General features: G+C 42.4%; 1 protein-coding gene across 1 annotated transcript in view; it reads right to left on the bottom strand.

Moving 5' to 3' along the window:
- LOC308296806 (dynein axonemal heavy chain 11) overlaps positions 1 to 22,233 on the bottom strand; it is a gene marked incomplete at both ends in the record, with an annotated part of 198,253 nt that overhangs the window by 30,866 nt on the left and 145,154 nt on the right. The window contains 7 exons of the mRNA XM_080740133.1: positions 3,064 to 3,234; positions 5,634 to 5,774; positions 6,080 to 6,244; positions 7,718 to 7,922; positions 17,660 to 17,782; positions 19,846 to 20,081; positions 21,345 to 21,518. Of these exons, the coding sequence (XP_080596259.1) occupies positions 3,064 to 3,234; positions 5,634 to 5,774; positions 6,080 to 6,244; positions 7,718 to 7,922; positions 17,660 to 17,782; positions 19,846 to 20,081; positions 21,345 to 21,518 (1,215 nt within the window). The remainder of the gene's footprint in view (positions 1 to 3,063; positions 3,235 to 5,633; positions 5,775 to 6,079; positions 6,245 to 7,717; positions 7,923 to 17,659; positions 17,783 to 19,845; positions 20,082 to 21,344; positions 21,519 to 22,233) is intronic.

Genomic DNA, 22,233 nt, shown 5'->3' with positions numbered 1-22,233 from the left:
GCAGCGGACAGGAGGAGCAGCTGTTTTACACCATGTGATGAGCAGCGCTCGTTACGTCACATCAACTACTTTTCAATTCAGCTCATTTAAAACCCATTCAGGCCTAGAATTATTGAATGCTTTAACCAGTGAAAAATAGCAGATATACAAGCTCACAGCGCGGCACCGAGTGCCGCGCTGCGAGCTTGTAGATCTGCTATTTTTGAAAAAGTGGTGAAAATGTGTGCAAATCTTTGAATATATGTATTTTCAAAGCGTACGTTTGTAACTCAAATTTTGCTTCTGGGGGGTCCCTGGAACTAAATATTTTGAGATGGGGGTCCGTGGCCAAATACATATCATTTTGGGGGTCCTTCACATGAAAACGTTTGAGAACCACTGACATAGTAGTCTCTCAAGAACAGACCAACTGAGCTCCAGTTGAGTGAAAAGGACCTTTTCTTTGACGATGGCTGGCCAGATTGCTGACATAGAAACATATAATAGGTTTTTCAAAAAAATCTTAGAAGGATTCAAAAGACACTTATAGAATCGGGTCAACATTCTAATTTTCACGATTTTTCAAAAATAGCAGATCTACAAGCTCGCTGTGAGCTTGTATATCTGCTGTTTTTCAATAGTTAAAGCATAAAATAATGATACACAATAATGTGTACCCGTTCTAAATGGGTTAAAATTCTAAACTCTGAGAAGACGAGGTGGTCGGGGCTCATCACCCGGGACATCCACCTCAATATGTGCCTGTGGGACCTAAGAACAAGACACAAGGAAAAGTCACTAATGACGTCATTTTCTCTACCGCTCGATTCCAGCCGGCAGATTCGTCACACTCGTGGTGAACTCACACCGGTAGGATGTGGGAGTAAGATGGAACGCATGGCAGTGAATGGAGCCGGCTGGATCAGCTCATGAACAAAAACTATTTATGAACGACTGAGACCTTTGTTATATAATAATCGCTCCAGGAATATAAAAGAAGAATATCACAGGTATTTTTACAATCACTTGCTTTTCGATGTGCACAGTACATAATTTTATTGAGGCAGCTAAACAGCAACAGGTTTAGTTTCTGTCTCGGAGCTATCGCGAGATTTGGAAACTGTTGGAGAGTCTCGCGATATTAGCTTGTTCAGAAACGTACTTTGTGCTCTTTAGATACCTCTATAACATTATACAGTGTACAGTAGGCCTACACACCGAAAAGCAAGAAAAAGCAGAAAACAATGTGTGACATGTTTTCTTTTATTTTCCTTGAGCCGAGTATTTTATAGAGGTCTCTATCGTTCAGAAATAATGTTTCATAACCTATCCAGCCGTCTCTCATAGACTCCAATGCAGCGGCGTCAGTTCAGAAAAAGCTAAGGTATGGCAATATGACTGGTGTCTTGCACGCGTGCAAGACACCAGTCATGTTGCCATACCTTAGCAACATGCTCGATGAAAAAGTACATTTTATTATTTCCCCCTGTAGGCCAAGGTATGGCAGCTGCCATAGCTTGCCATACCCAACTGACGCCTCTGCTCCAATGTTATTCACCAAACTTCCTGTGTTAGTTTTCCACCGAGTTTGATGAGAACCTGCAGACTGGAATTGCGGGGTAGAGAAAATTACGTTAGTGACTTTTCCTTTGGAGACGTTCATTGTGTGGGACAAGGATGTGGACGAAGGAAGGACGGCCTTCAGAGCCCTGTCACTTCCGTGAGATGAAAACAGCTGCTGCGATGACAGACAATTGCATTATGCCATCAGATGCCACCACCCACCTGCCACAGGCCACGCCCCCTGTCCGCCCGGAGCCAGGTGTGAGGGCTAATCGATAGCAGCGTGTGGTGACTGCTGACTGCTTTTAATTGAAGCTAATATGGGGGCAGAAAAGAGGCTTTGATTGATGTTGGTGACAGGGGGGGCACACCTCTGAGGCCGGCCCCTTGGCCCCCAGCTGGCCCTCGGCCCCGCCCTCACCTGGAAGGCGATGTGAGACAGGAAGCTGAGCTTGTCTCTCTCACATGGAAGCTAGTCCCGTGTGGCCAGACTGTTGTCTCCCACAATAGGCTATATACACAGCGGCCATTTAGGAGAGAAGTTGGGTCCCTTCTCACTTCTTTCAAAGGTGTTAGCAATAATACTGATGAAGGCTCGTTCCATTCTGGTCAAACAGAGTCAGGGTGCTGATATTGTGCATGTTGGCTCACTGGAAACACTCTGCTACACCAGTGGGTCTCAAAGTGTGGTCCAGGAGGTCCCAAATGCACCCTTAAAGAGGTGGTGCCATGATTTCTCCCCCCTCTAAAACATGATTATCAGGTATTATGATTATACTAGGAGGAAGATTTTTTCCAAAAAAGTATACAGAAAGAGTTAAAATTGGGTTTTTATGTGGCCACACCCCCAGTTCATTAAGTATGCATGGATGGCATGGTGGGTGGTGACCCAGCTGATATAGCCACACCCCACAGTGTTGGGTGAATGGCAATTGGGGAGGAGTTGATACTGTGACACACTTAGTATCTGTGTTTTTTAACTGACACTTTTGACCACAAGGGGCAGCCTCCAAGAGAAAACAAACAAATACTAAGAGAATACATCATTTCTACAAAAAAAACACATCAGGGGGTCTAATGAAGTACTTTCAACCTCCTAGACACATGAAAAACAGAAAAAGTACAAAACTATGGCACCACCTCTTAAAAAGGTGTGTAACTCTGAGAGTGTACAAATGGAACCAAATGCCCTCAGAGTTATTGGGGTCCTTGAAATGGAGGGTTTGAGAACTACCGTGCTACATGAAATGGAACAAAGCCTTCCTTTATCATTGGTAACACTATTGAAGGAAGTGACCCAACTTCTCTCCAATATGGCTGCAGTGCATATAGCAACACGTCCCATCGCAACGCGTCACATCGCGATGGGTTGTGAGCTTTTGAAAGTGTTTGAAAATATATGAACGTTTTAACATGGAAACGATTGTGACAAAATAATTGCGATGATGTCAATAACTGCGATTAGACGATGATGTAATAATCGTGACAGGCCTAACAGGAAGGTGAGCCTGTCTCTCTCACCTGGAAGGCGATGTGCGACAGGAAGGTGAGCCTGTCTCTCTGGAACAGGCCCTGGCTGGTGAACAGGAACACTGAGTGGGTGATGGCCTCCGTCAGGGTGAGCACTCTGGTCCCAACCTCATCGTCCCACGCTGCTCTCTGCATGGCCTTGTGGAACACACTGTTGAAGGTCTGCAGCACACGCACACGCACACACACACAGACAGTATAGTGGGCAGTTACATCTGGAGCATTTTAAGGACAAAAACACACAAAAAGAAATGGGGCTACTACTGGAAAGGTGCGGTCGTCTCTGTTTTTTAAAGAGTACATTACTGGACAGAAGTAAGAAAGATACTTGATGTATAAAGTTTTATTTTGGGGTGTCTAAACGGATGCACACAAAGATTGCAGCTTTAATTGAATTGTGAAAGTGTAAAAATGTAACTAAAGTTAAGTTAACAGTTACTGTAACTCTTACATGTACAATTGTAAAAGGGTTTGAGACTAATTACACTATAAAAATAGAATTACTTGGGGCACCGCTCGACTAGCAGTTAGGGCGCTTACTACTGTACGTATGGGTCTCTAATGCCTTGATTCCCAAGCCTGACGACCTTTGCTGCGTCTCACTCCACGTCTCTCTCTCTGCTGTGTACTATCAACGAAGGCAGAAAAGCCCAAAAGAGATATCTTACAAATATATATATACTAGAAAAAAAGCCCCTTGCGGGGGCTTCTCCCATGCTTCTCCCCACCGGGGGAAATGGATGTGCTGTGGCAGCGCGCCGCATCCAGTTGGGGTTACCGCGCGGCACTTCACGTGCGTCGATACCGCGATGGGACGCTGCGCAGCTGCCCGCGTTCAGTGTGTGCTCCACTTTATGTCCCTAGTGCCCAGTTGTCTAGGTGGCCGCCTCTCCAAGTGCCCACATATCCCTATTGGCCAGTTAAAGGGAATGGCCTCAGCAAGGCATTTTTGTATTATGTTTTTTACACAATTGAACAACGGACAGTCGGACGCAGAGTTAGCAGAAATGCGGACAGACTGGCTGGTACGTATTCTGATTAAGGTAGTGAGATAATATCCAAGATTTATCATGAACAAAAAGGCACACATGGACACTAATGGTAAAATACGCCAACACAACCTCCTCCAGTCCCTTAAGCGGCCGTGGCCCCATTAGGCTTATTTCCTGTGGAAATAATAAGCCTCGGCTTTCTAGGATCTCCTTTAATTGACCTTGTAGCAGTGATTTGTACTGTCATGAAACTGTACTTTTTTCTATTGCAAACTTCTAATAGATTTTTCAACCACCTCCCCACCCGGTCTGGGCTGTCTGAAAGTGAGTTAGTCTTTTTTAGCACCAATATAATAGGAGTCAGGAGAAATCAAATGGCGAAAGTAGGCACGTTCTGAGACATGTCGACCCGTTGATTGTTGTTAATATTTGGGGTTTTTGATGTTGGAAATTACATAAATGCCTCGCTGGTCTGTTTTTTGTGTATTCCACTATTCCTCATCCTACCCCTGCTCTCCATTGCAGAAAGCAACATAACGATTGAAGCTTGCACGTTAGAGTAGCGTCCCTCCGTCAACACAATGTTACATGCGTAGGCTATTTAGTTACACCATAGCATTTGCACGTTCGCGAATGTGTCACTGTGTGCGTTCGGCGTGCGTGCTCTATTAACGCATTATTATGATACACGATCCAGTGGTTCTGAAGTGAGGCAATGTTTTTTGTGAACATGGATCGGAGAGACAGAGAAACAGACAGGTTTTCACTGCAGCGCACGCACGCACGCACACACACACACACACACACACACACACACACACACACATACACACACACACACACACACACACACACACACAGGACGGAGGACGGTGTATCTTTCTCTGTCTGTATCCGATCCGAGGCATTTTAATTGTTTGACATTTAAGTACAATCATGGCGGCAAACATAGCTTAGGCCCTTTCCAGAGTATTGAGCAGTGTACATGCCGAGCGGGGAACCGTGACGTTCACTGGTTTGCTGGGAATAGGCCTTCATGGCGTACATGACCTAGCTCTCCAATTATAATATTAAGATATATATATATATATATATATATATATATATATATATATATATATATATATATATATATATATATATATATATATATATATTTGTTTTCAGACTGGACACAGCTGTGTTTGTTGTGAGAGAGAGAGAGCAGGTGTCACCTTGAGGGAGAACTGGTACATGGGCTTGATACCAGGGACGTGCAGAGAATGTTAGAGGCAGGGGCTGACATTTCTAAAAGGGCCTCGAAAATAGCCGACCTCCAAGCTCACAACGCGTCGCAGCGCTTGGAGGTTGGCTATTTTCGGTACTTGATACCACACCGAACTAACTTTTGAATGCTGTCTTCAGGTATGGCATGGAAACGCCAGGCTACGGAAAGAGGGCATTCGCATTTCTTTCACAAGAGTAAAAACTGCATTCATGGTCTGGAGAGGGCACTTTTTTACAGACGGATAAAAGGGAAGGGGCTCAAGCCCCCTTTGATGTCTATGTGTGCACGTCCCTGGTTGATACCTTGAGGGAGAACTGGTACATGGGGTTGATGACGCTGAGCTGGTTGATGATGAAGTAGAGCATGCTGGCTCTGTGCGCCGCGGGGCGGTAGAGCTCGCGAGCCTCGTTGATCTCTGTCTCGTTTGCCCTGGCCTCCGACACCTGTGAGCGTTGAGGTCGCAACGGGAGGAGAAAAAAAAAGATGAGCCATTAGCCAAAACCAGTCACGCTCCAGATTCCACAACTCTCTGTCGTTACACATAATAATCCTTAAGCACAGGGGTCTTCAACGGGGGGTCCGGGACCCCTAGGAGGTCCTCAGAGTTACTACAGGGGGTCCTCCAAATCTTTGTGTGATAGAAAGTTTTATTTTCTCCTTTTTTATATTACCTAGTGTCCATATTCTGGGAACTTTAGCCAAAAATAGCAGATCTACAAGCTTGAGCTTGTAGATGGGATTACTGTACCTTATGGTAGATGGTCTTGGCGGTGGTCTTGGTGGTCTCCAGCTGCTCCACCAGGTCCATGTCCCCCAGGAAGTGTCCCTGCGCTGCAGACAGACGGCCCAGCAGCTCGTCCTCCAGAGCCTTCAGCTGGATCTTGAAGCGGTTCTGCTGCGTGGTCAGTTCCATCTGGAGTAGGTTACAACACACAGTATAGTGGTCAGTTACAACATGCAGTATAGTGGTCAGTTACAACACACAGTATAGTGGTGAGTTACAACATGCAGTATAGTGGTCAGTTACAACATACAGTATAGTGGTCAGTTACAACATACAGTATAGTGGTCAGTTACAACATGCAGTATAGTGGTCAGTTACAACACACAGTATAGTGGTCAGTTACAACATACAGTATAGTGGTCAGTTACAACATACAGTATAGTGGTCAGTTACAACACACAGTATAGTGGTCAGTTACAACACGCAGTATAGTGGTCAGTTACAACACGCAGTATAGTGGTCAGTTACAACACACAGTATAGTGGTCAGTTACAACACACAGTATAGTGGTCAGTTACAACACGCAGTATAGTGGTCAGTTACAACACGCAGTATAGTGGTCAGTTACAACATACAGTATAGTGGTCAGTTACAACACACAGTATAGTGGTCAGTTACAACATACAGTATAGGGGTCAGTTACAACACGCAGTATAGTGGTCAGTTACAACATGCAGTATAGTGGTCAGTTACAACACACAGTATAGTGGTCAGTTACAACATACAGTATAGTGGTCAGTTACAACATGCAGTATAGTGGTCAGTTACAACATGCAGTATAGTGGTCAGTTACAACACGCAGTATAGTGGTCAGTTACAACACGCAGTATAGTGGTCAGTTACAACACGCAGTATAGTGGTCAGTTACAACATGCAGTATAGTGGTCAGTTACAACATGCAGTATAGTGGTCAGTTACAACATGCAGTATAGTGGTCAGTTACAACATGCAGTATAGTGGTCAGTTACAACATGCAGTATAGTGGTCAGTTACAACATGCAGTATAGTGGTCAGTTACAACATGCAGTATAGTGGTCAGTTACAACATGCAGTATAGTGGTCAGTTACAACAGACAGTATAGTGGTCAGTTACAACACACAGTATAGTGGTCAGTTCCATCTGGAGTACGTTACAACAACAGTGTTATCGCTAGTTCCATCTGCAGCACAACTCACACACAAAAAGTTAAATCTCATATCGTCACTGTCGGGCAGAACCATCACCATAATTATCAATGTTTGAGTTTTATTTTATTTATTTTTTCTCACCCTCATACTAACAGTTTCACACAAAATGATATATTTTTTGTGTTACTATTTTTTACGTTGAGGCTTTACATACTGTATCTATTTACATTCCCTGTGTGTGAAACAAAGTGTTGTGATTGGTCTAAAAAGACCAAAAGTCCATAATGACGTAAGCCTCGCCTCTATAGACCAGCGGTGTCCAAACCTTTTTCAAAGGGGGCCGCATTTGCCCCCCGGGCCGCACTTTGGATAACCCTGCTTTAGACAGTGAGAAAAGGCGGGGATGAGGCTAATGTAGTGCACAAATCCACCTTTTTTCTTTCTTTTCTTTTTTTCTCTCTTTTTTTTTTTTACCTTGAGCGCCTCCAGGTCGGGTCTCTCCCAGGTCACCACCTGACCCAGCAGCTGCTCCTCCAGGCCAGCAGGGGTCACTGTGAAGTTGATGAGGGTGGTCTGGGCCTGGAGCTCGGGGGGGAAGTGGGGGTTGGCCAGCTTGGTGTGGAGGATGAGCTGGAAGCTGCTGTTGTACTCACACTCCTTACCCCCCAGACGGATGTACCTGTTGAAGGGCAATACCATAAGCTGTTGTACTCACACTCCTTACCCCCCAGACGAATGTACCTGTTGAAGGGCAATACCATAAGCTGTTGTACTCACACTCCTTACCCCCCAGACGAATGTACCTGTTGAAGGGCAATACCATAAGCTGTTGTACTCACACTCCTTACCCCCCAGACGAATGTACCTGTTGAAGGGCAATACCATAAGCTGTTGTACTCACACTCCTTACAGCCCAGACGAATGTACCTGTTGAAGGGCAATACCATAAGCTGTTGTACTCACACTCCTTACCCCCCAGACGAATGTACCTGTTGAAGGGCAATACCATAAGCTGTTGTACTCACACTCCTTACCCCCCAGACGGATGTACCTGTTGAAGGGCAATACCATAAGCTGTTGTACTCACACTCCTTACCCCCCAGACGAATGTACCTGTTGAAGGGCAATACCATAAGCTGTTGTACTCACACTCCTTACCCCCCAGACGAATGTACCTGTTGAAGGGCAATACCTCTTAAGCCCCAGGGGGGTCCAGGGGAAAAATCCGCCTAAAATGTATGCCCAAATTGGAACAATTGTGGACACAAAACTACAATGATTGTGGCTAATCTTGTCCCACCAAATGTCAGCTAACCCCTGAAAATTCACAAATGCAGTGTAAAACATCACATTTCTCTTACCAAATTGTCCTGCTGTGATTATTTAGCTAGGAAAAGAGGATTGAAAAAGACCTCCGCCTATGGAAAATTTGCCTTCTGAATAGTGAATGAGCCTCAAGACCTCATTGAAAACATAAATATTGAATAGAGAAATTGTTCATCAAGGTGTCATCAATTGATAGGCAAAATTGTATGAATATATTCCAAACTATGTAAACTCTACAGATGTTTTAGTGAGAGTAGTGCTGTAATATTAGTAATGTTAAAGTATAGGGTGAAAAATGATAAAAACGAGTAACAATAAGTAGTAATAATACTGTAATATGAGTAATGTATGGATGAAAAGTACAATGGCAGCTGATTACTATACTGTAGGACCACTGTAACAATAATCAACAATGAAATTGTACTTTTATTTGATCTCTATTGATTTATTGACATTTATTGACAGCTGTTCAGAGGTCAACACCTTTTGCCCCCGCCGGCGGGGGCAATGGGGTTCAAGAGGATAAGCTGTTATACTCACACTCCTTACCCCCCAGACGGATGTACCTTTTGAAGGGCAATACCATAAGCTGTTGTGTTGAGAACTACTGATTTAGAAGCCATTCATAGAATCAACCTCAGGTCATAATTAGGGGTGGGCAATATAATCGGTTATATAACACGGTTCAGTGAGTGAGGTCTCTCGAGAAAATGGCGCCTTCAGCTTTTAAAGCTGATATATCGCAACAGTATTGTATTGCAAAGATTCGCAATATATCGTGATACTATTGCATCGTGACCCAAGTATCGTGATACATATTGCATCTCGAGATTCTTGCCAATATCCACCCCATAATTCACCCTTTGTCAGCCTTCTGATTGGACCCTGACTGACCAACCAGCAGGCTCTTCCTGCCTTGGTTACGGTTTACGGTTTTTGAATTTGCTAAAACATAATTTTTGGAGAAATAAAAACATTTAAAAACAAGCCCAGTAACTATACTGCACCTGAGAGGATCCTTTTTACTGAAACCAAGTTTAAAATGAGAATTGAATACACAAAATAACAATAAGAAGCAACTGAATTCCAATGGTAGTGGATGGAGAGAAAGTTGTCCCACCAAGACACGGCAACCAATGGGTGCGAAGAGGGGCGGGACAACGGGCGGGACTTGACAAAGAGTGAATTGGTTAAACCAATCAGATTACAGTCTGGATAGGCCAAAAACATCTGACTGGAGCTGCCAGTGTGTGATCTGAACGTAGCCTCGGACACCCGACTTCAACTCAAAACTTTTTCACTCTGAGAGAATGAGGAAGATATTCCTCCATCCAAATCCAACTAACAAACACACAAATAATCCTGAACAAATGAGAAATATTATCGCCGCGTACGGCAGCCAATAGTTATCTGTTCCTGCGTTTCAATTAAATTAGCAGTGGCTTGACGAACCTGGTGGCTTTTCATTTTTCTCTAATTACCCCCCCCCCCCTCCCCCCCCCCCCCCCCCACCCGGATGTCAGACGACAAGCCCCCGATTTTTACTGCCCAGGTTTCCTCAGTGATGGCCCGGGTCTGGTTCAACTCTATATCTTCACACGAGACCCGGGAATTAATGTAGTATTGATAGAACCATTACTCCACCAAATTAAAGTCCGCGCTGATGGATTGTCTTGTAGTCTTCCGTCAGCCATGAAAGGGATAATTAGTATTCATTACTTCACACTCTGCAACATTCCAATTATTAATGAACTTCAGCTGTGAGGCCTCGGCTGATCCATCACGGGCCGCCCCAGCAGCTTGTATTAATCACCGGTGGAAACAAGTGTGCGGGTCATCTGCGAGGGATAAACTTATAATCAGATTTGCCGTGATGGATCGTTTCGACAGACAGGGACTTCTTTCGGGAGAGAGAAGAAAGAAGGAAGCTCGATGAAAGAAAAAAAAAAGAATGCCGAGATGTTCGATATCATTCCCGCCGCTCGGCTCGACCGCGGGGACCAGAAGAGAGAGAGATGTTTAGGCGCCTGGACGGATGAGGCTGTCGATACGCGGTCGTTTCATTCTTTTATTTGTTCTGCGGTTAACGTCCATTTCATGGAAGTCTTGCAGGATGGTGATATGCTGCTTGTTCAGGGTAATTCCTGGGTAATTGAACATGGATAATAATTCCTGGGTAGTTGAACATGGATAATCACCGCACAGCCAACGTGGCCGCGCTCCTGGAACGAATCTATTTGGTCGTCGGGGTCGCAGCTTCTTTACAGAATGCAGATATCCACTTTAACCACTTAGCTACCCTAGGGGTTTTTCTTCACTACAAATCTTTTTAGCAAAAATAGTCATATCTACAAGTTCACAATGCGTTCAGCTATTTTTGGTCGTTAATTGTTATTATATTACATTTATATATATTTTTTTACTTTGTCTAATTTTAACATGTTTAAAATAAAGACTTCATTCATTCATTCACTCACTCATTAATTCATTCATTCGTTCGTTCGTTCGTTCATTCATTCATTCATTCATTCATTCATTTCATTCATTCATTCATATAAATCAGGCTTCAGTGCCCGAGTGTCTAGACTGAGACACTTTAGAAATCAGATTTCAAGCACATTTCAAAACTAAGAATGTGGTTCAAATCTGATTCCGTTTTGAAATGTGGGTTAACATCACAGCTGGAATCAATATTTGTTCCCAATGGTGGTGATCCTGGTCTAATGCAGAGCCACAGAGCCACTTTCTCCACTTAAATCCTATACACTTGACCCAGGGTTCTATGTTGGCCCCTTCCACTTTTCCCCAAGACACAGAATTTCTGTGCCGAAAATAGCTAATCTACAATAGCCTCCCATAGCCAGACCTTGTGTTAGCAATGGCACATAGAGTCTAGCTGAGCTAGGCTAAATCTACAAGCCCACAACGACTGGCTAATTTCACCTTAATGTTCGCCCCCCAGAAGAGAGGGCGCTATAGGGTTCATGTGGGTAATTTGGACTCAACTCTCCAAAGCAAAAGAAATCAATCAAACAGCCAATCTGTGTGTCGTCCTGAAAAAGGGGATTCCCTTCATGGTTGGTTGTGTATCAATAAGAGACATGATTTCCATCCAGTAATCACAGTCGGCGCTGTGTCTTTCAAACCGTCATTCATTATTCTACGGTATTTCTGAATATAGATCAAAAGTAGAGAAATGCTGACACATCGTGTACCACATTGCACCCACCCTGTCAAAAGGCTCTGTGGCTCAAATCAAAGCCTGCGCTAATGATAAAGGACCATTGAGTTTAGTGTGGGTTGTTGTCTGCCCCCCCTCTTCTTGTGGGAGAGAGAGAGAGAGAGAGAGAGAGATGTATGGCCCTTCTTACACGCATATAGCGTCGGCTAAGCCACAATTCAGGGGCTCGCACACTGATGCGGGCCGGCCGGCCTGTTCAATATTCATCACACATAAAGAATATGAGCACACAAATATACATCTATCACCGCGCGCTGAGAGGAGCCGATCGATACGCTGGCCTCGGGGATTCGGTGCACGGCGACTACAAATCCATCTGTAAAGCCAGAGAGTGGGCCATCATAACGCGCTCAGTCATGTCTCTCGGCGCTGTTTTCCGACGCGGCAGAGATCCGACCGCGTGGCAGAGAAAAAATAAATAAATCTGCTGCCATTGTCTCGCGCCGGGCCGCAGGCATGTTGTGAGTTGAGCCTATATCGACGAGTAAGGTATCAACGGGGATTGTAAAGTAAAACGTGCATCGATTTAGAAACCTCACGCTAAATGTAATCTTTGCAAAGCAAAGCGGTGTTGGTTCGTGGCGGTGGACCCGGGTGGAGGGTGGCGCTTCCTCCTCAGGCAGAATAATGACAAACACTTTACTGCACAGCAAAACGAACATGTGTGTGTAGTCTAACTGCACAAAGTGGAAGAAAACGTTTTCTTTTATCCAGTTAAATTTTGCACTATTTGAGTAAGACGTTGCTGTCTGAAAAAAAAAAAAAAAACTCCTAGGCTCCTATCTCCATATTCTAAATTGTTAACGCCCTACTTAATCATACTACAGCGTCACACAAAAGTATCAAAAGTAGCAGATCTACAAGCTCAAAACACAACGCAAAGCGACGCGCTTTGAGCTCGTCGATCTGCTACTTTTGCTATTTTTGAATTTGAATCATGAAAAGCAACAGTTTTGGACTTAACACTTATGTTGCTATGATTTTTTCTATTCAATGTCCCACGTTGCCATGGTTACCATAGATTTCCATGTAATTGCGCAATTGTGTAAAAAGTGCACGCCCATGCCTAGCTGATGCACCACGTGTGTGCACACTGTTCACAGCTTTCAAACAAAAAAATCCGCTTGGAAATCCGTTCAGGCATTCATGATTTATGGGCCATTATGTTTTCTTCAGATGTAAACAAACATGGCTGCCATGTTTGAAAGAATGGGTTGGTATGGGGGTTAAACATGCAATTTCGCGATCGCGATCATGCCTAATACATTTCTGGAGGTCCAAAAAATTTTTGGGAAAAAAAAGATTAAAAAAAAAAGAAAAAAAAAAAGAAAAAATGGCCCAAACTCGGGAAACTCGGGGTTGGCACAGCATTGGTACCAATACAAACTCGGGAAACTCGGGGTTGGCACCAGATGTGTTAATGAGGAAGATCAAAACTCCAGATTTTACTGCTGTTTCTGACGTTTCACATCTGGAATGTTTGAGCCTTTGTAAAACCACGTGAATCCCTAGGGTCATATTCTGTGGTGGTGAACATTCTGCAAAAAATATACAGTAGATCGGCTATTTTTGATGAGCAAGAGATTTGTTCTGTAGAGATGGGAAAAAGTAGTGGACTAAGTATAGACCCCTGGGGGACTCCAGTTTGCTAAGTATATTGTCTCTGTTGTCTGGAAACCTCATATGTCCCAAGACAGTTACTTTTCAGGGACAACTGGCGGCCCGGGGGCCACATGCCGCCCCCCACCTTCACTTAATGCGGCCCGCAGGTTAACACTTTCTAAGCCGAAATAGAATGGGGGTTGGTAGATTAGCCGTGAAATTTCTATTATTGTATTGTGATCGAGACATAATATTATGTTTATAAACATGAGCCTGTTTACCCCTCCATCTTGAACAGCGCCGTTGTTTTTTCTTTTTTTTTCCCCCCAGGTCAGTAACTCACCGTGATTTTCTCGATCTCCGTTGGGATAGAATGGGTGTTTTGGCCGATCATCGATCTCCCCGTGCGTTTCGCGTGCGCGATCCGTTCACGTAAATGTCCCCGCAAATAATCCATGTGTGACTAAGAACAGAACTGAAAATTTTCGCTAGCATAGCCCCTAGCATGGCTGCTGGAGAAGCACCAGGGTACAGACAGTAACCGAATGGGATAATGTGCCTTGGAAAAGGAAAGGCCAATGACATCACTTCTGCTTCATCTCAGCCCAGCCATGAGCTATCGATGCACGAGTGGTGACTAGGGAAGGTTAGACGATCGCCGATTTTCGGATGAAAATCATTTATTTCTGTAAGTACGGGAAAGTACGGGAAAAGACGATTGGCTGCCCCTCCCCCCCTAGGAAGTTCGATATAGTACGGTTTTAACATTAAGGGGCTCCCCGTGGCTTGGAAAGGGTTAATATCGGAACACTGATATATTATTGATTTCAACTGTTACAATTCCAAACATGACCCGCTTTAATTACTTTGGTCTATATTAGTAGCTTTAGTGACTAGTATTACAATTCAATTGTCTTTTTTATGTCCAATATATTTTTAATTAAGTTCATAAAGTTACCATGAGAAACAAATACACTTTTTTTTTTTTTGGATTCCAAATAAAAAATAATTCAGGGATGCAAATTGAAAAATAGCAAATACAGCAGATCTATAAGCTAAAAATGCGTCTCACTGCGTTTTTGCTACTTTTGTGTGACATAGAATGATGAAACAGGGCATTAATTACGGAAAAGGTTGGAGAACCGGTTTCTGCCCCGACAGTACAGTATATGCAAGTGGCCCTCTGGAGTGAGTGTGGAAATTTAGAAGTCCTCTGGAGTGAGTGTGGAAATATAGTGGCCATCTGGAGTGAGTGTGTAAATATAGTGGTCCTCTGGAGTGAATGGAAATATAGTGGTCCTCTGGAGTGAGTGTGGAAATATAGTGGTCCTCTGGAGTTAGTGTGTAAATATAGTGGTCCTCTGGAGTTAGTGTGTAAATGGGTGGGTGACGTGACGTAACGTTTTCGCTGTCCTCGGTGTCAAACATGTATAAATAAAAAATATATTTGTCAAAAACCTTCTGAATATTGTGCAGGACATTAAGCTTTATGTGAACTTACTCAAGATTAAAACATTTCATTCCTCATTTCTTCAGAATCTTCAACCAAACATGGCAAAACTCATATGGTGTGACTGTCCTGACCTTGTTTCTCAAAGTGGGAACTTGAATAAAACTAAGAAAAAGAATTGCTAAAAATCATTTGAAAATGAATTTAGGCTAGAAAAAATGTCTATTTTGAGCCTATATCTTTTCAAAGTCAAAGCATAATGTTTTCAGTCATTTCTGATCAAAAACATTTTGTCCCCCAACCCAAAATCATTTGGTGTGACACTAGTTTGGAAAAATTAAACAGGCAATTATTTGGACACCTATTGGCTAGAGAGGTCCTTCTTCTGTAAGGCTATTCAGCACTCCCAGCACAACTGCAAGACAGGTGTCTGAGGTGAGTTATGATTTTAACATTTTCATGAAATGCCATCTTGTTGAAACGTTGACAAACTCACCATTCTGGATGTCTTTTGGTGTGACACCTTTTCTTTAAAAAAAGCTTAAGTTATTTGAAGTTTTGGTCATATTTCCATGTAGATCTAGGCTGCTTTGTTATAGCTAGCATGCTGTTAGCATGCTAATGTGTACATAGTAGCCTCAAGGTAAACCTAAATGGAGAAAACAGTAATATGGTGTGACAATTAATCATATGGTGTGACATGTCTGCTTGTCACGCCATATGACTTGATTGTCACACCATATGATTTATACTGTATTTAACTACAGATATAACAATAAATAACAAAGTTCCATGTTTCTTTTGTACATTTAAACATTTGTTTTAAACATTTTTACATAAAATGTAATTTAGCTTCATTCAGTGATACATCAAATTCATCAGACAGAGCAGAAACCCCTTCACAGAAACCTTAACATATTGTTTCAATCTAAACAATATTTTCTCTTTGTCTTAAACTATACATTCCATTTTCTTTTGTCAGCTGGAAAATGACAAGTGCTGAGAGAACGAGAAAGTACAGGGAGAAACTAAACAATGACCCAGCAAGGAGAGAGGAGCCAAAGGGGCGAGACTGCATTTTCTAAGAAGAGCAGGAGGTTGTCTGTGGCATAGCAGAACCACAACAAGGCAGCCGGTTTGCTACCCTCACCAAATACGACTGGCTGATGTACAATACAGTCTAAATGTATAATCTAATCTGATCTAATACTTTTGTACTTTCACTCACTGGACTGGACAGTGGACAGTGTTAAGGTAGGACCCGAGACAAAACTAGCGAAAATAGCTGATCTACAAGCTCTCAACACGTTGTGCTGCGAGAGCTTGTAGATCAGCTATTTTTGGAGTTGTGGAGATGTGGTGTAATGTCATGATTCCTAATTACATTTGTTCAACACAAAATGCTGTGTTCAAGTTCAGGAGACTTCGGAAAAAAGCAATTTACCTGAATGCTGAGTTCTGTTTCCACTAATTGGTGTTAATAAAATGTTGCCTTGGCTCCAAGTGTGGCTATGCGCCTTATTGTCTCTTTAGGATCCTTCTGCCGTGGGCCGGCAGAAGACTTAGGTGTGTGTGTAGCATTCCTGTGCACATCCTCATCATCCATCTACTACTACAATTCTTTCTTATCCCATGTTAAAGCCCTACAATAATATCCTGTTCAGAAATATTAAGGCCATGTTATCCTGGGTAATTGTTTAATCAATCAGTAAAGTTCAGTACTCACTAATAGGTAGGTTAAACACAGTTTGCTTTGACACATGAAGATATGATCATACGGTGTGACACTAAATCATTTGGTGTGACATTCCAAATAGTGAAAAATCATACCTTTATTAATGATTAAACCAAAAAAATGTTTATGCATTACATAGAGAATATTATCAGGAAGAGTCACAAATATTTGTGTAATTTTAGAGAAAGTTTTGACAGAATACATTTAAAATATGTTGTAAGATCATGAACATGGGCCTCACACAGAGTGTCGATTATGAAAAAAACATACAGATATAATTAATTTTCAAAAAACTATAGTGGATCACTGGTTAGTTATGATAAAGGACTTTGATAAAGTGAGTAACTTAAGAAAGATGTACTTCATTTTCATTTTATGAACAATTATTTTCATGTCACACCATATGACGATTTTAGGCACAAGTGCAACAAACTGCTGAATAAAGTCTGATTCCAATAAAATATCTAAAAACAAAATGTATTTCCATAAGGTTGAGAGTGAGTAGAACAAAAGTAAATAACTTTTATGCCTGCAATTTAAAGTTTTTTTAAAAACACATTTTTTGGGGCGTCACGTCACTGACCCAAATATAGTGGTCCTCTGGAGTTAGTGTGTAAATATAGTGGTCCTCTGGAGTTAGTGTGTAATAGTGGTTCTCTGGAGTGAGTGAGTGAGTGAGTGTGTAAATATAGTGGCCCTCTGGAGTGAGTGTGTAAATATAGTGGTCCTCTGGAGTTAGTGTGTAAATATAGTGGTCCTCTGGAGTTAGTGTGTAAATATAGTGGCCTCTGGAGTTAGTGTGTAAATATAGTGGTCCTCTGGAGTTAGTGTGTAAATATAGTGGTCTTCTGGAGTTAGTGTGTAAATATAGTGGTCCTCTGGAGTGAGTGAGTGAGTGTGTAAATGTAGTGGCCCTCTGGAATGAAATGGAAATATAGTGGCCCTCTGGAGTGAATGGAAATATAGTGTCCCTGTGGAGCTCTCCTTCAAAGTTGCTCCACCCCTGGGTTAAGTGGTTAAGGTTTGCCAGTGATGTGGTCGTTGTGAAAAAGCACCACTGACCTTCCTCTCTTGATGGTGTTTCTGGCCAGTAGAGGCTCCAGGACAGGATCCATCTTCTCTGTGAGGTTCTCCAGCAGAACCGTCTCACCGCAGGACAACGCTCTCTCTATCACATCCAGATACCTGCAACACAATGGACCAACAACACACATTTGAATATTTCTATATTGTATATTACAGTTCTTGCCCTGAAGAAGACCATGTAGGTCGAAACATGTTGGTTTTAAAAAAATGATCCTGGCAGCACCACGTTTTTTTTTTATCTCCATTGAGCACCCGGTTGTTCTCTGTTTTTGCCACACATTTGTATTATTGTAATGTATATTTCAATATATAAGTAATACAAAAATATAAATGTAATGTAATAATTGAGGAAGAAAGTAAGTAGTAATTGTGTATTGTGTAAGAGTGATACCATTATATAACAGTAATAGTAATAAACATTGATAAGATACAACTATGAAATAAGCAATCATTGCAATGGTATAAAGTACATGCTACTGTACTAGTGATGAAATATGCTTATAAGGTTTGTTTAGTTTTGTTATTTTGTTTTGAAGTGAACTATTTGAAGCTTCGTTGATACTTCATTTTATTTTGTTTGCGCTTAAAATGTCTTCATGCTACTGTAGTAATCAATGACAATAGTAATAAGGCTTCAGCCCATACCTCTAGTTAGCCTAGTAAACGACCAACGTCCGTAATCCAGGAGGATGAAACTAATGAAATGCTTTCCGGAAGAGGGCGGTTTACGAGGCTAACCTCTAGTTTAGGGCAATTTTAAAATTCACTGTATGTTTCACTGTTGCCTTTATCTTACTGTATGTTTAACTGTTATGTTAAACCCATGACCAACATAAACAAATTACAACTAAAACAAATTAAGTCAAACACTTTATTTTTTGTTTTGTTAGTGTTAAATATCTCTATATAATAATCTACATCTAATCTACAACACAGACAAAACGAGTGCAACACATAAAATCACAGTGCACTGTGAGATTGTAGATTGGCTATCTCTGCTATTTATATATTTTTTATGGTGAAAGTGAAAGATTTATAAATATTACAGGCAGTTAGCAGACGCTCTTAATCTAGAGCGATTTACAGTAAGCAAGGACAACACAAGGTCATACATACATCAAATGCATAGAAATACAGTAGAATCTAGGATCAATCATTAAGTAAACCAAGAACCTGTCATCAGTCTAAACACAACAATATCAACAAAACAGCAACCAGATCTGTTTATTGAAACTATACAAACTATAGGACGCCAGGTCAACAAATGAACCTGGCATCTGTCTACATAATAACGTGCCATCTGAGTGACATTTTAACCATCAGGGCCCTTTAGTAATTAACCCATTTGGACCAGAGGTAGATTCTACACGTCTTCTAAATCTGAACAGTTGTCTGACAACCTATGTTTCTATGATCAGTGGCACTCAATCCTTTTTCATGTCAAGGACCCCCAGTCTGTATTTGGCCACAGACCCCATCTGAAAAGACTTTGTTCCAGGGACCCCAGAAGCAAAGATTTGAGTGACAAATGTTCACTTTAAAAATATATATTCAAAGATTTGCACACATTTTCATGATTTTTCAAAGAAAATAGCAGATATACAAGCTCATAGCGTGGTACTGAGTGCCGCGCTACGAACTTGTAGATCTGCTATTTTTGAAAAAGTCGTGAAAATGTGTGCAAATCTTTGAATATATGTATTTTCAAAGCGAACGTTTGTAACTCAAATTTTGGTCCCTGGAACTAAATATTTTGAGATGGGGATCCGTGGCCAAATACATATCAGTTTGGGGGTCCTTCACATGAAAAAGTTTGAGAACCACTGACATAGTAGTCTCTCAAGAACAGACCAACTGAGCTCCATTTAAGTGAAAAGGACCTTTTCTTTGACGATGGCTGGCCAGATTGCTGACAATAGAAACATCGGTTTTTCAAAAAACCTTAGAAGGATTCAAAAGACACTTATAGAATCGGGTCAAAATTCAAATCTTCACGATTTTTCAAAAATAGCAGATCTACAAGCTCGCAGCGCGGCACTCGGTGCCGCGCTGTGAGCTTGTATATCTGCTATTTTTCAATAGTTAAAGCATAAAATAACGATACACATTAATGTGTACCCGTTCTAAACGGATTAACGCGTGACGGGCGGTGGAGTTCTCACCCTCTCTGGCCCAGCGTCAGCACCCTGAGCCGGGGTCCGCAGCGCTCTCGGATCCAGGCGGCGGCCTGCTGCTGCGGGTCCACCAGCAGCGGCCAGCGCTCGCTGGCCGTCAGGATGGCGGCGTTCTCCCAGGACATCCTATCGTTTGGCAGGCCCTGGTTGTGCCAGCCCGCCACCGTGGCGCCGTCCGCCAGCAGCAGCACCGGGTCCAGGCCTTCTGTCAGGGCTATGGGCACCTGGAACGCACACGCACACGCGCACACACACACACACGCAAATGCACGCACGCACACACACACGGGTTTGTAGTACTGCACTCGTGAGGACATCAACGCTTTAGGGTTTTCAACCCTTTCTCAGATTAAGGTCCACTTATAGACAGGTCTAATCCTACAATCTTTCGATAAAAGGGTGTACCAAACTTTTCTCAGTTGATTCCAATGTATTTATTCCTGTAGAATCCATTTCTGCCATGTACATTTTTGTATCATGCATAGTTAGTGAGATAATTAGCATATTTGAGTAAAAAAACATGTAAAAGGTCCTCACAAGTGTAGAAATTAAAAACACATGCGCGCGCACACACACACACACACACACACACACACACACACACACACACACACACACACACACACACACACACACACACACACACACACACAAGGAGGATGTCCCCACACTCTGCGCTCTGCAGGCAGTGTGTGTTTGGTTCCAATGCACAGATGCTATGGTAAATGTTTGTACATACAGTATAGAGGGGGGGCGGGGCAGCACCCTCTAAACAGCTCTGAGCTCTGAGCCAATGTTTTCACTGGACTTCATACATGCCAGGACCTGGCCTCAAGAACACATGCACGCTTTTTAAAAGACTCGTGAAAAAAAGCTCTCTAGAATGTATGAAATAAATGTTTCCGCAGTCAGTGATTATGGGTGTTATTGCATCTGCATGCTTTTTTACACAATATTCTTTTATTTTTAGATGAATCTGTATGTTTTTCACCCTCTTACAGCATATCTTTAGTACAGTAATATTGGGGACATGTAGCCGGAATAATGTACAAATCTCATTCTTTGTGCATTATTATAATATTATTATTATATTATAATAAGTCTCTTCATTAATTCCCATAAACCTAAATGTAATGCCTGATTACGGATTAAATCAACAGATACTAACCAGTTTTAAACTAATGCACCTATCAATCAATCTTCCACACAGAGCTATAGGATTCATTATGCCAGCGCTATAGAGGGTGTGAACAATACCTTTACACCTACAGTACAAGCTCAATACGCGTCACATTGTGATATGGCCTTCATACAAGGCCATGTCAAACATTACTTTTGGTACTTTAAGTACATTTTGAAGCCAAGACTACATTTTGAATTACAGACTTTTACTTGTACCAGTTACCTAAGTAAACATTTGAGTACTTTTCCCACCACTGCTGTACAGTAAGTGCTCCGTGGTCCTGGGGGACCGTACCGTGCCGTACCTTCTGAGACTTGAGGAAGGGGATCCAGGCGTGGTGCAGGAGCTCCAGGCGGTACTGCCTGGTGAAGTAGCCCAGGTAGGAGACGTAGGCAGAGGTGAGCAGGACGTCCCCGCACAGCGTCTGCAGCTGCTGCTGGTAGCCCAGCAGAGACTGGGACCAGCGCTCCCTCTCTGACTGCAGGGGGGAAGCAGACCACAGTCACTGACCTGCTGCTGCAGTCTGGAACACATTACTTTAACCATTATTTTATGCTTTAACTATTGAAAAATAGCAGATATACAAGCTCACAGCGCGGCACCGAGTGCCACGCTGCGAGCTTGTAGATCTGCTATTTTTTGCATGTTATGATCAGTGGTTCTCAACCTTTTTCATGTCAAGGACCTGCAAAATTACATGTATTTGGCCGCAGACCCTCAAAATATCTTGTTCCAGGGACCCCCCAGAAGCAAATATTTGAGTTACAAATGTCCTCTTTTGAAAAAAGATGTTTTAAAAGATTTGCAAATAATTTTAAGATTTTTCAAAAAATAGCTGATCTACAAGCTCTTAGATCGGCACTCGGTGCCGCGCTGTGAGCTTGTCTGCTATTGTTTTAATAGTTAAAGCATAAAATAATAGTTATCTGGCAGGGCATAGTTAGATACTGTAGATCAGTGGTTCTCTAGCTTTTCATGTCAAGGACCCCCACATTGAGAAGAGAATTTTGTTACATAACATTTTCCCCAAAGAAATGCTCAAAAATAGCAGATGTACAAGCTTGCAGCACGGCACTATAAGCTTGTATAATAATATTATAAGCGTCATAATTTTAGCTTTGGACCCCCTGGAACCCCTCAAGGAATCCTGGAGGTCCCTGCACTCCCTCCAACTGGGGGTCCTTTGTACATTG

This window comes from Nannobrachium achirus, assembly GCF_963921795.1.
Source record: "Nannobrachium achirus genome assembly, chromosome: 2".
In the NCBI taxonomy this organism is placed as follows: domain Eukaryota; kingdom Metazoa; phylum Chordata; class Actinopteri; order Myctophiformes; family Myctophidae; genus Nannobrachium; species Nannobrachium achirus.
Note: the sequence above shows the minus strand (reverse complement) of the source record. Positions and strands in the feature narration are given on the sequence as shown.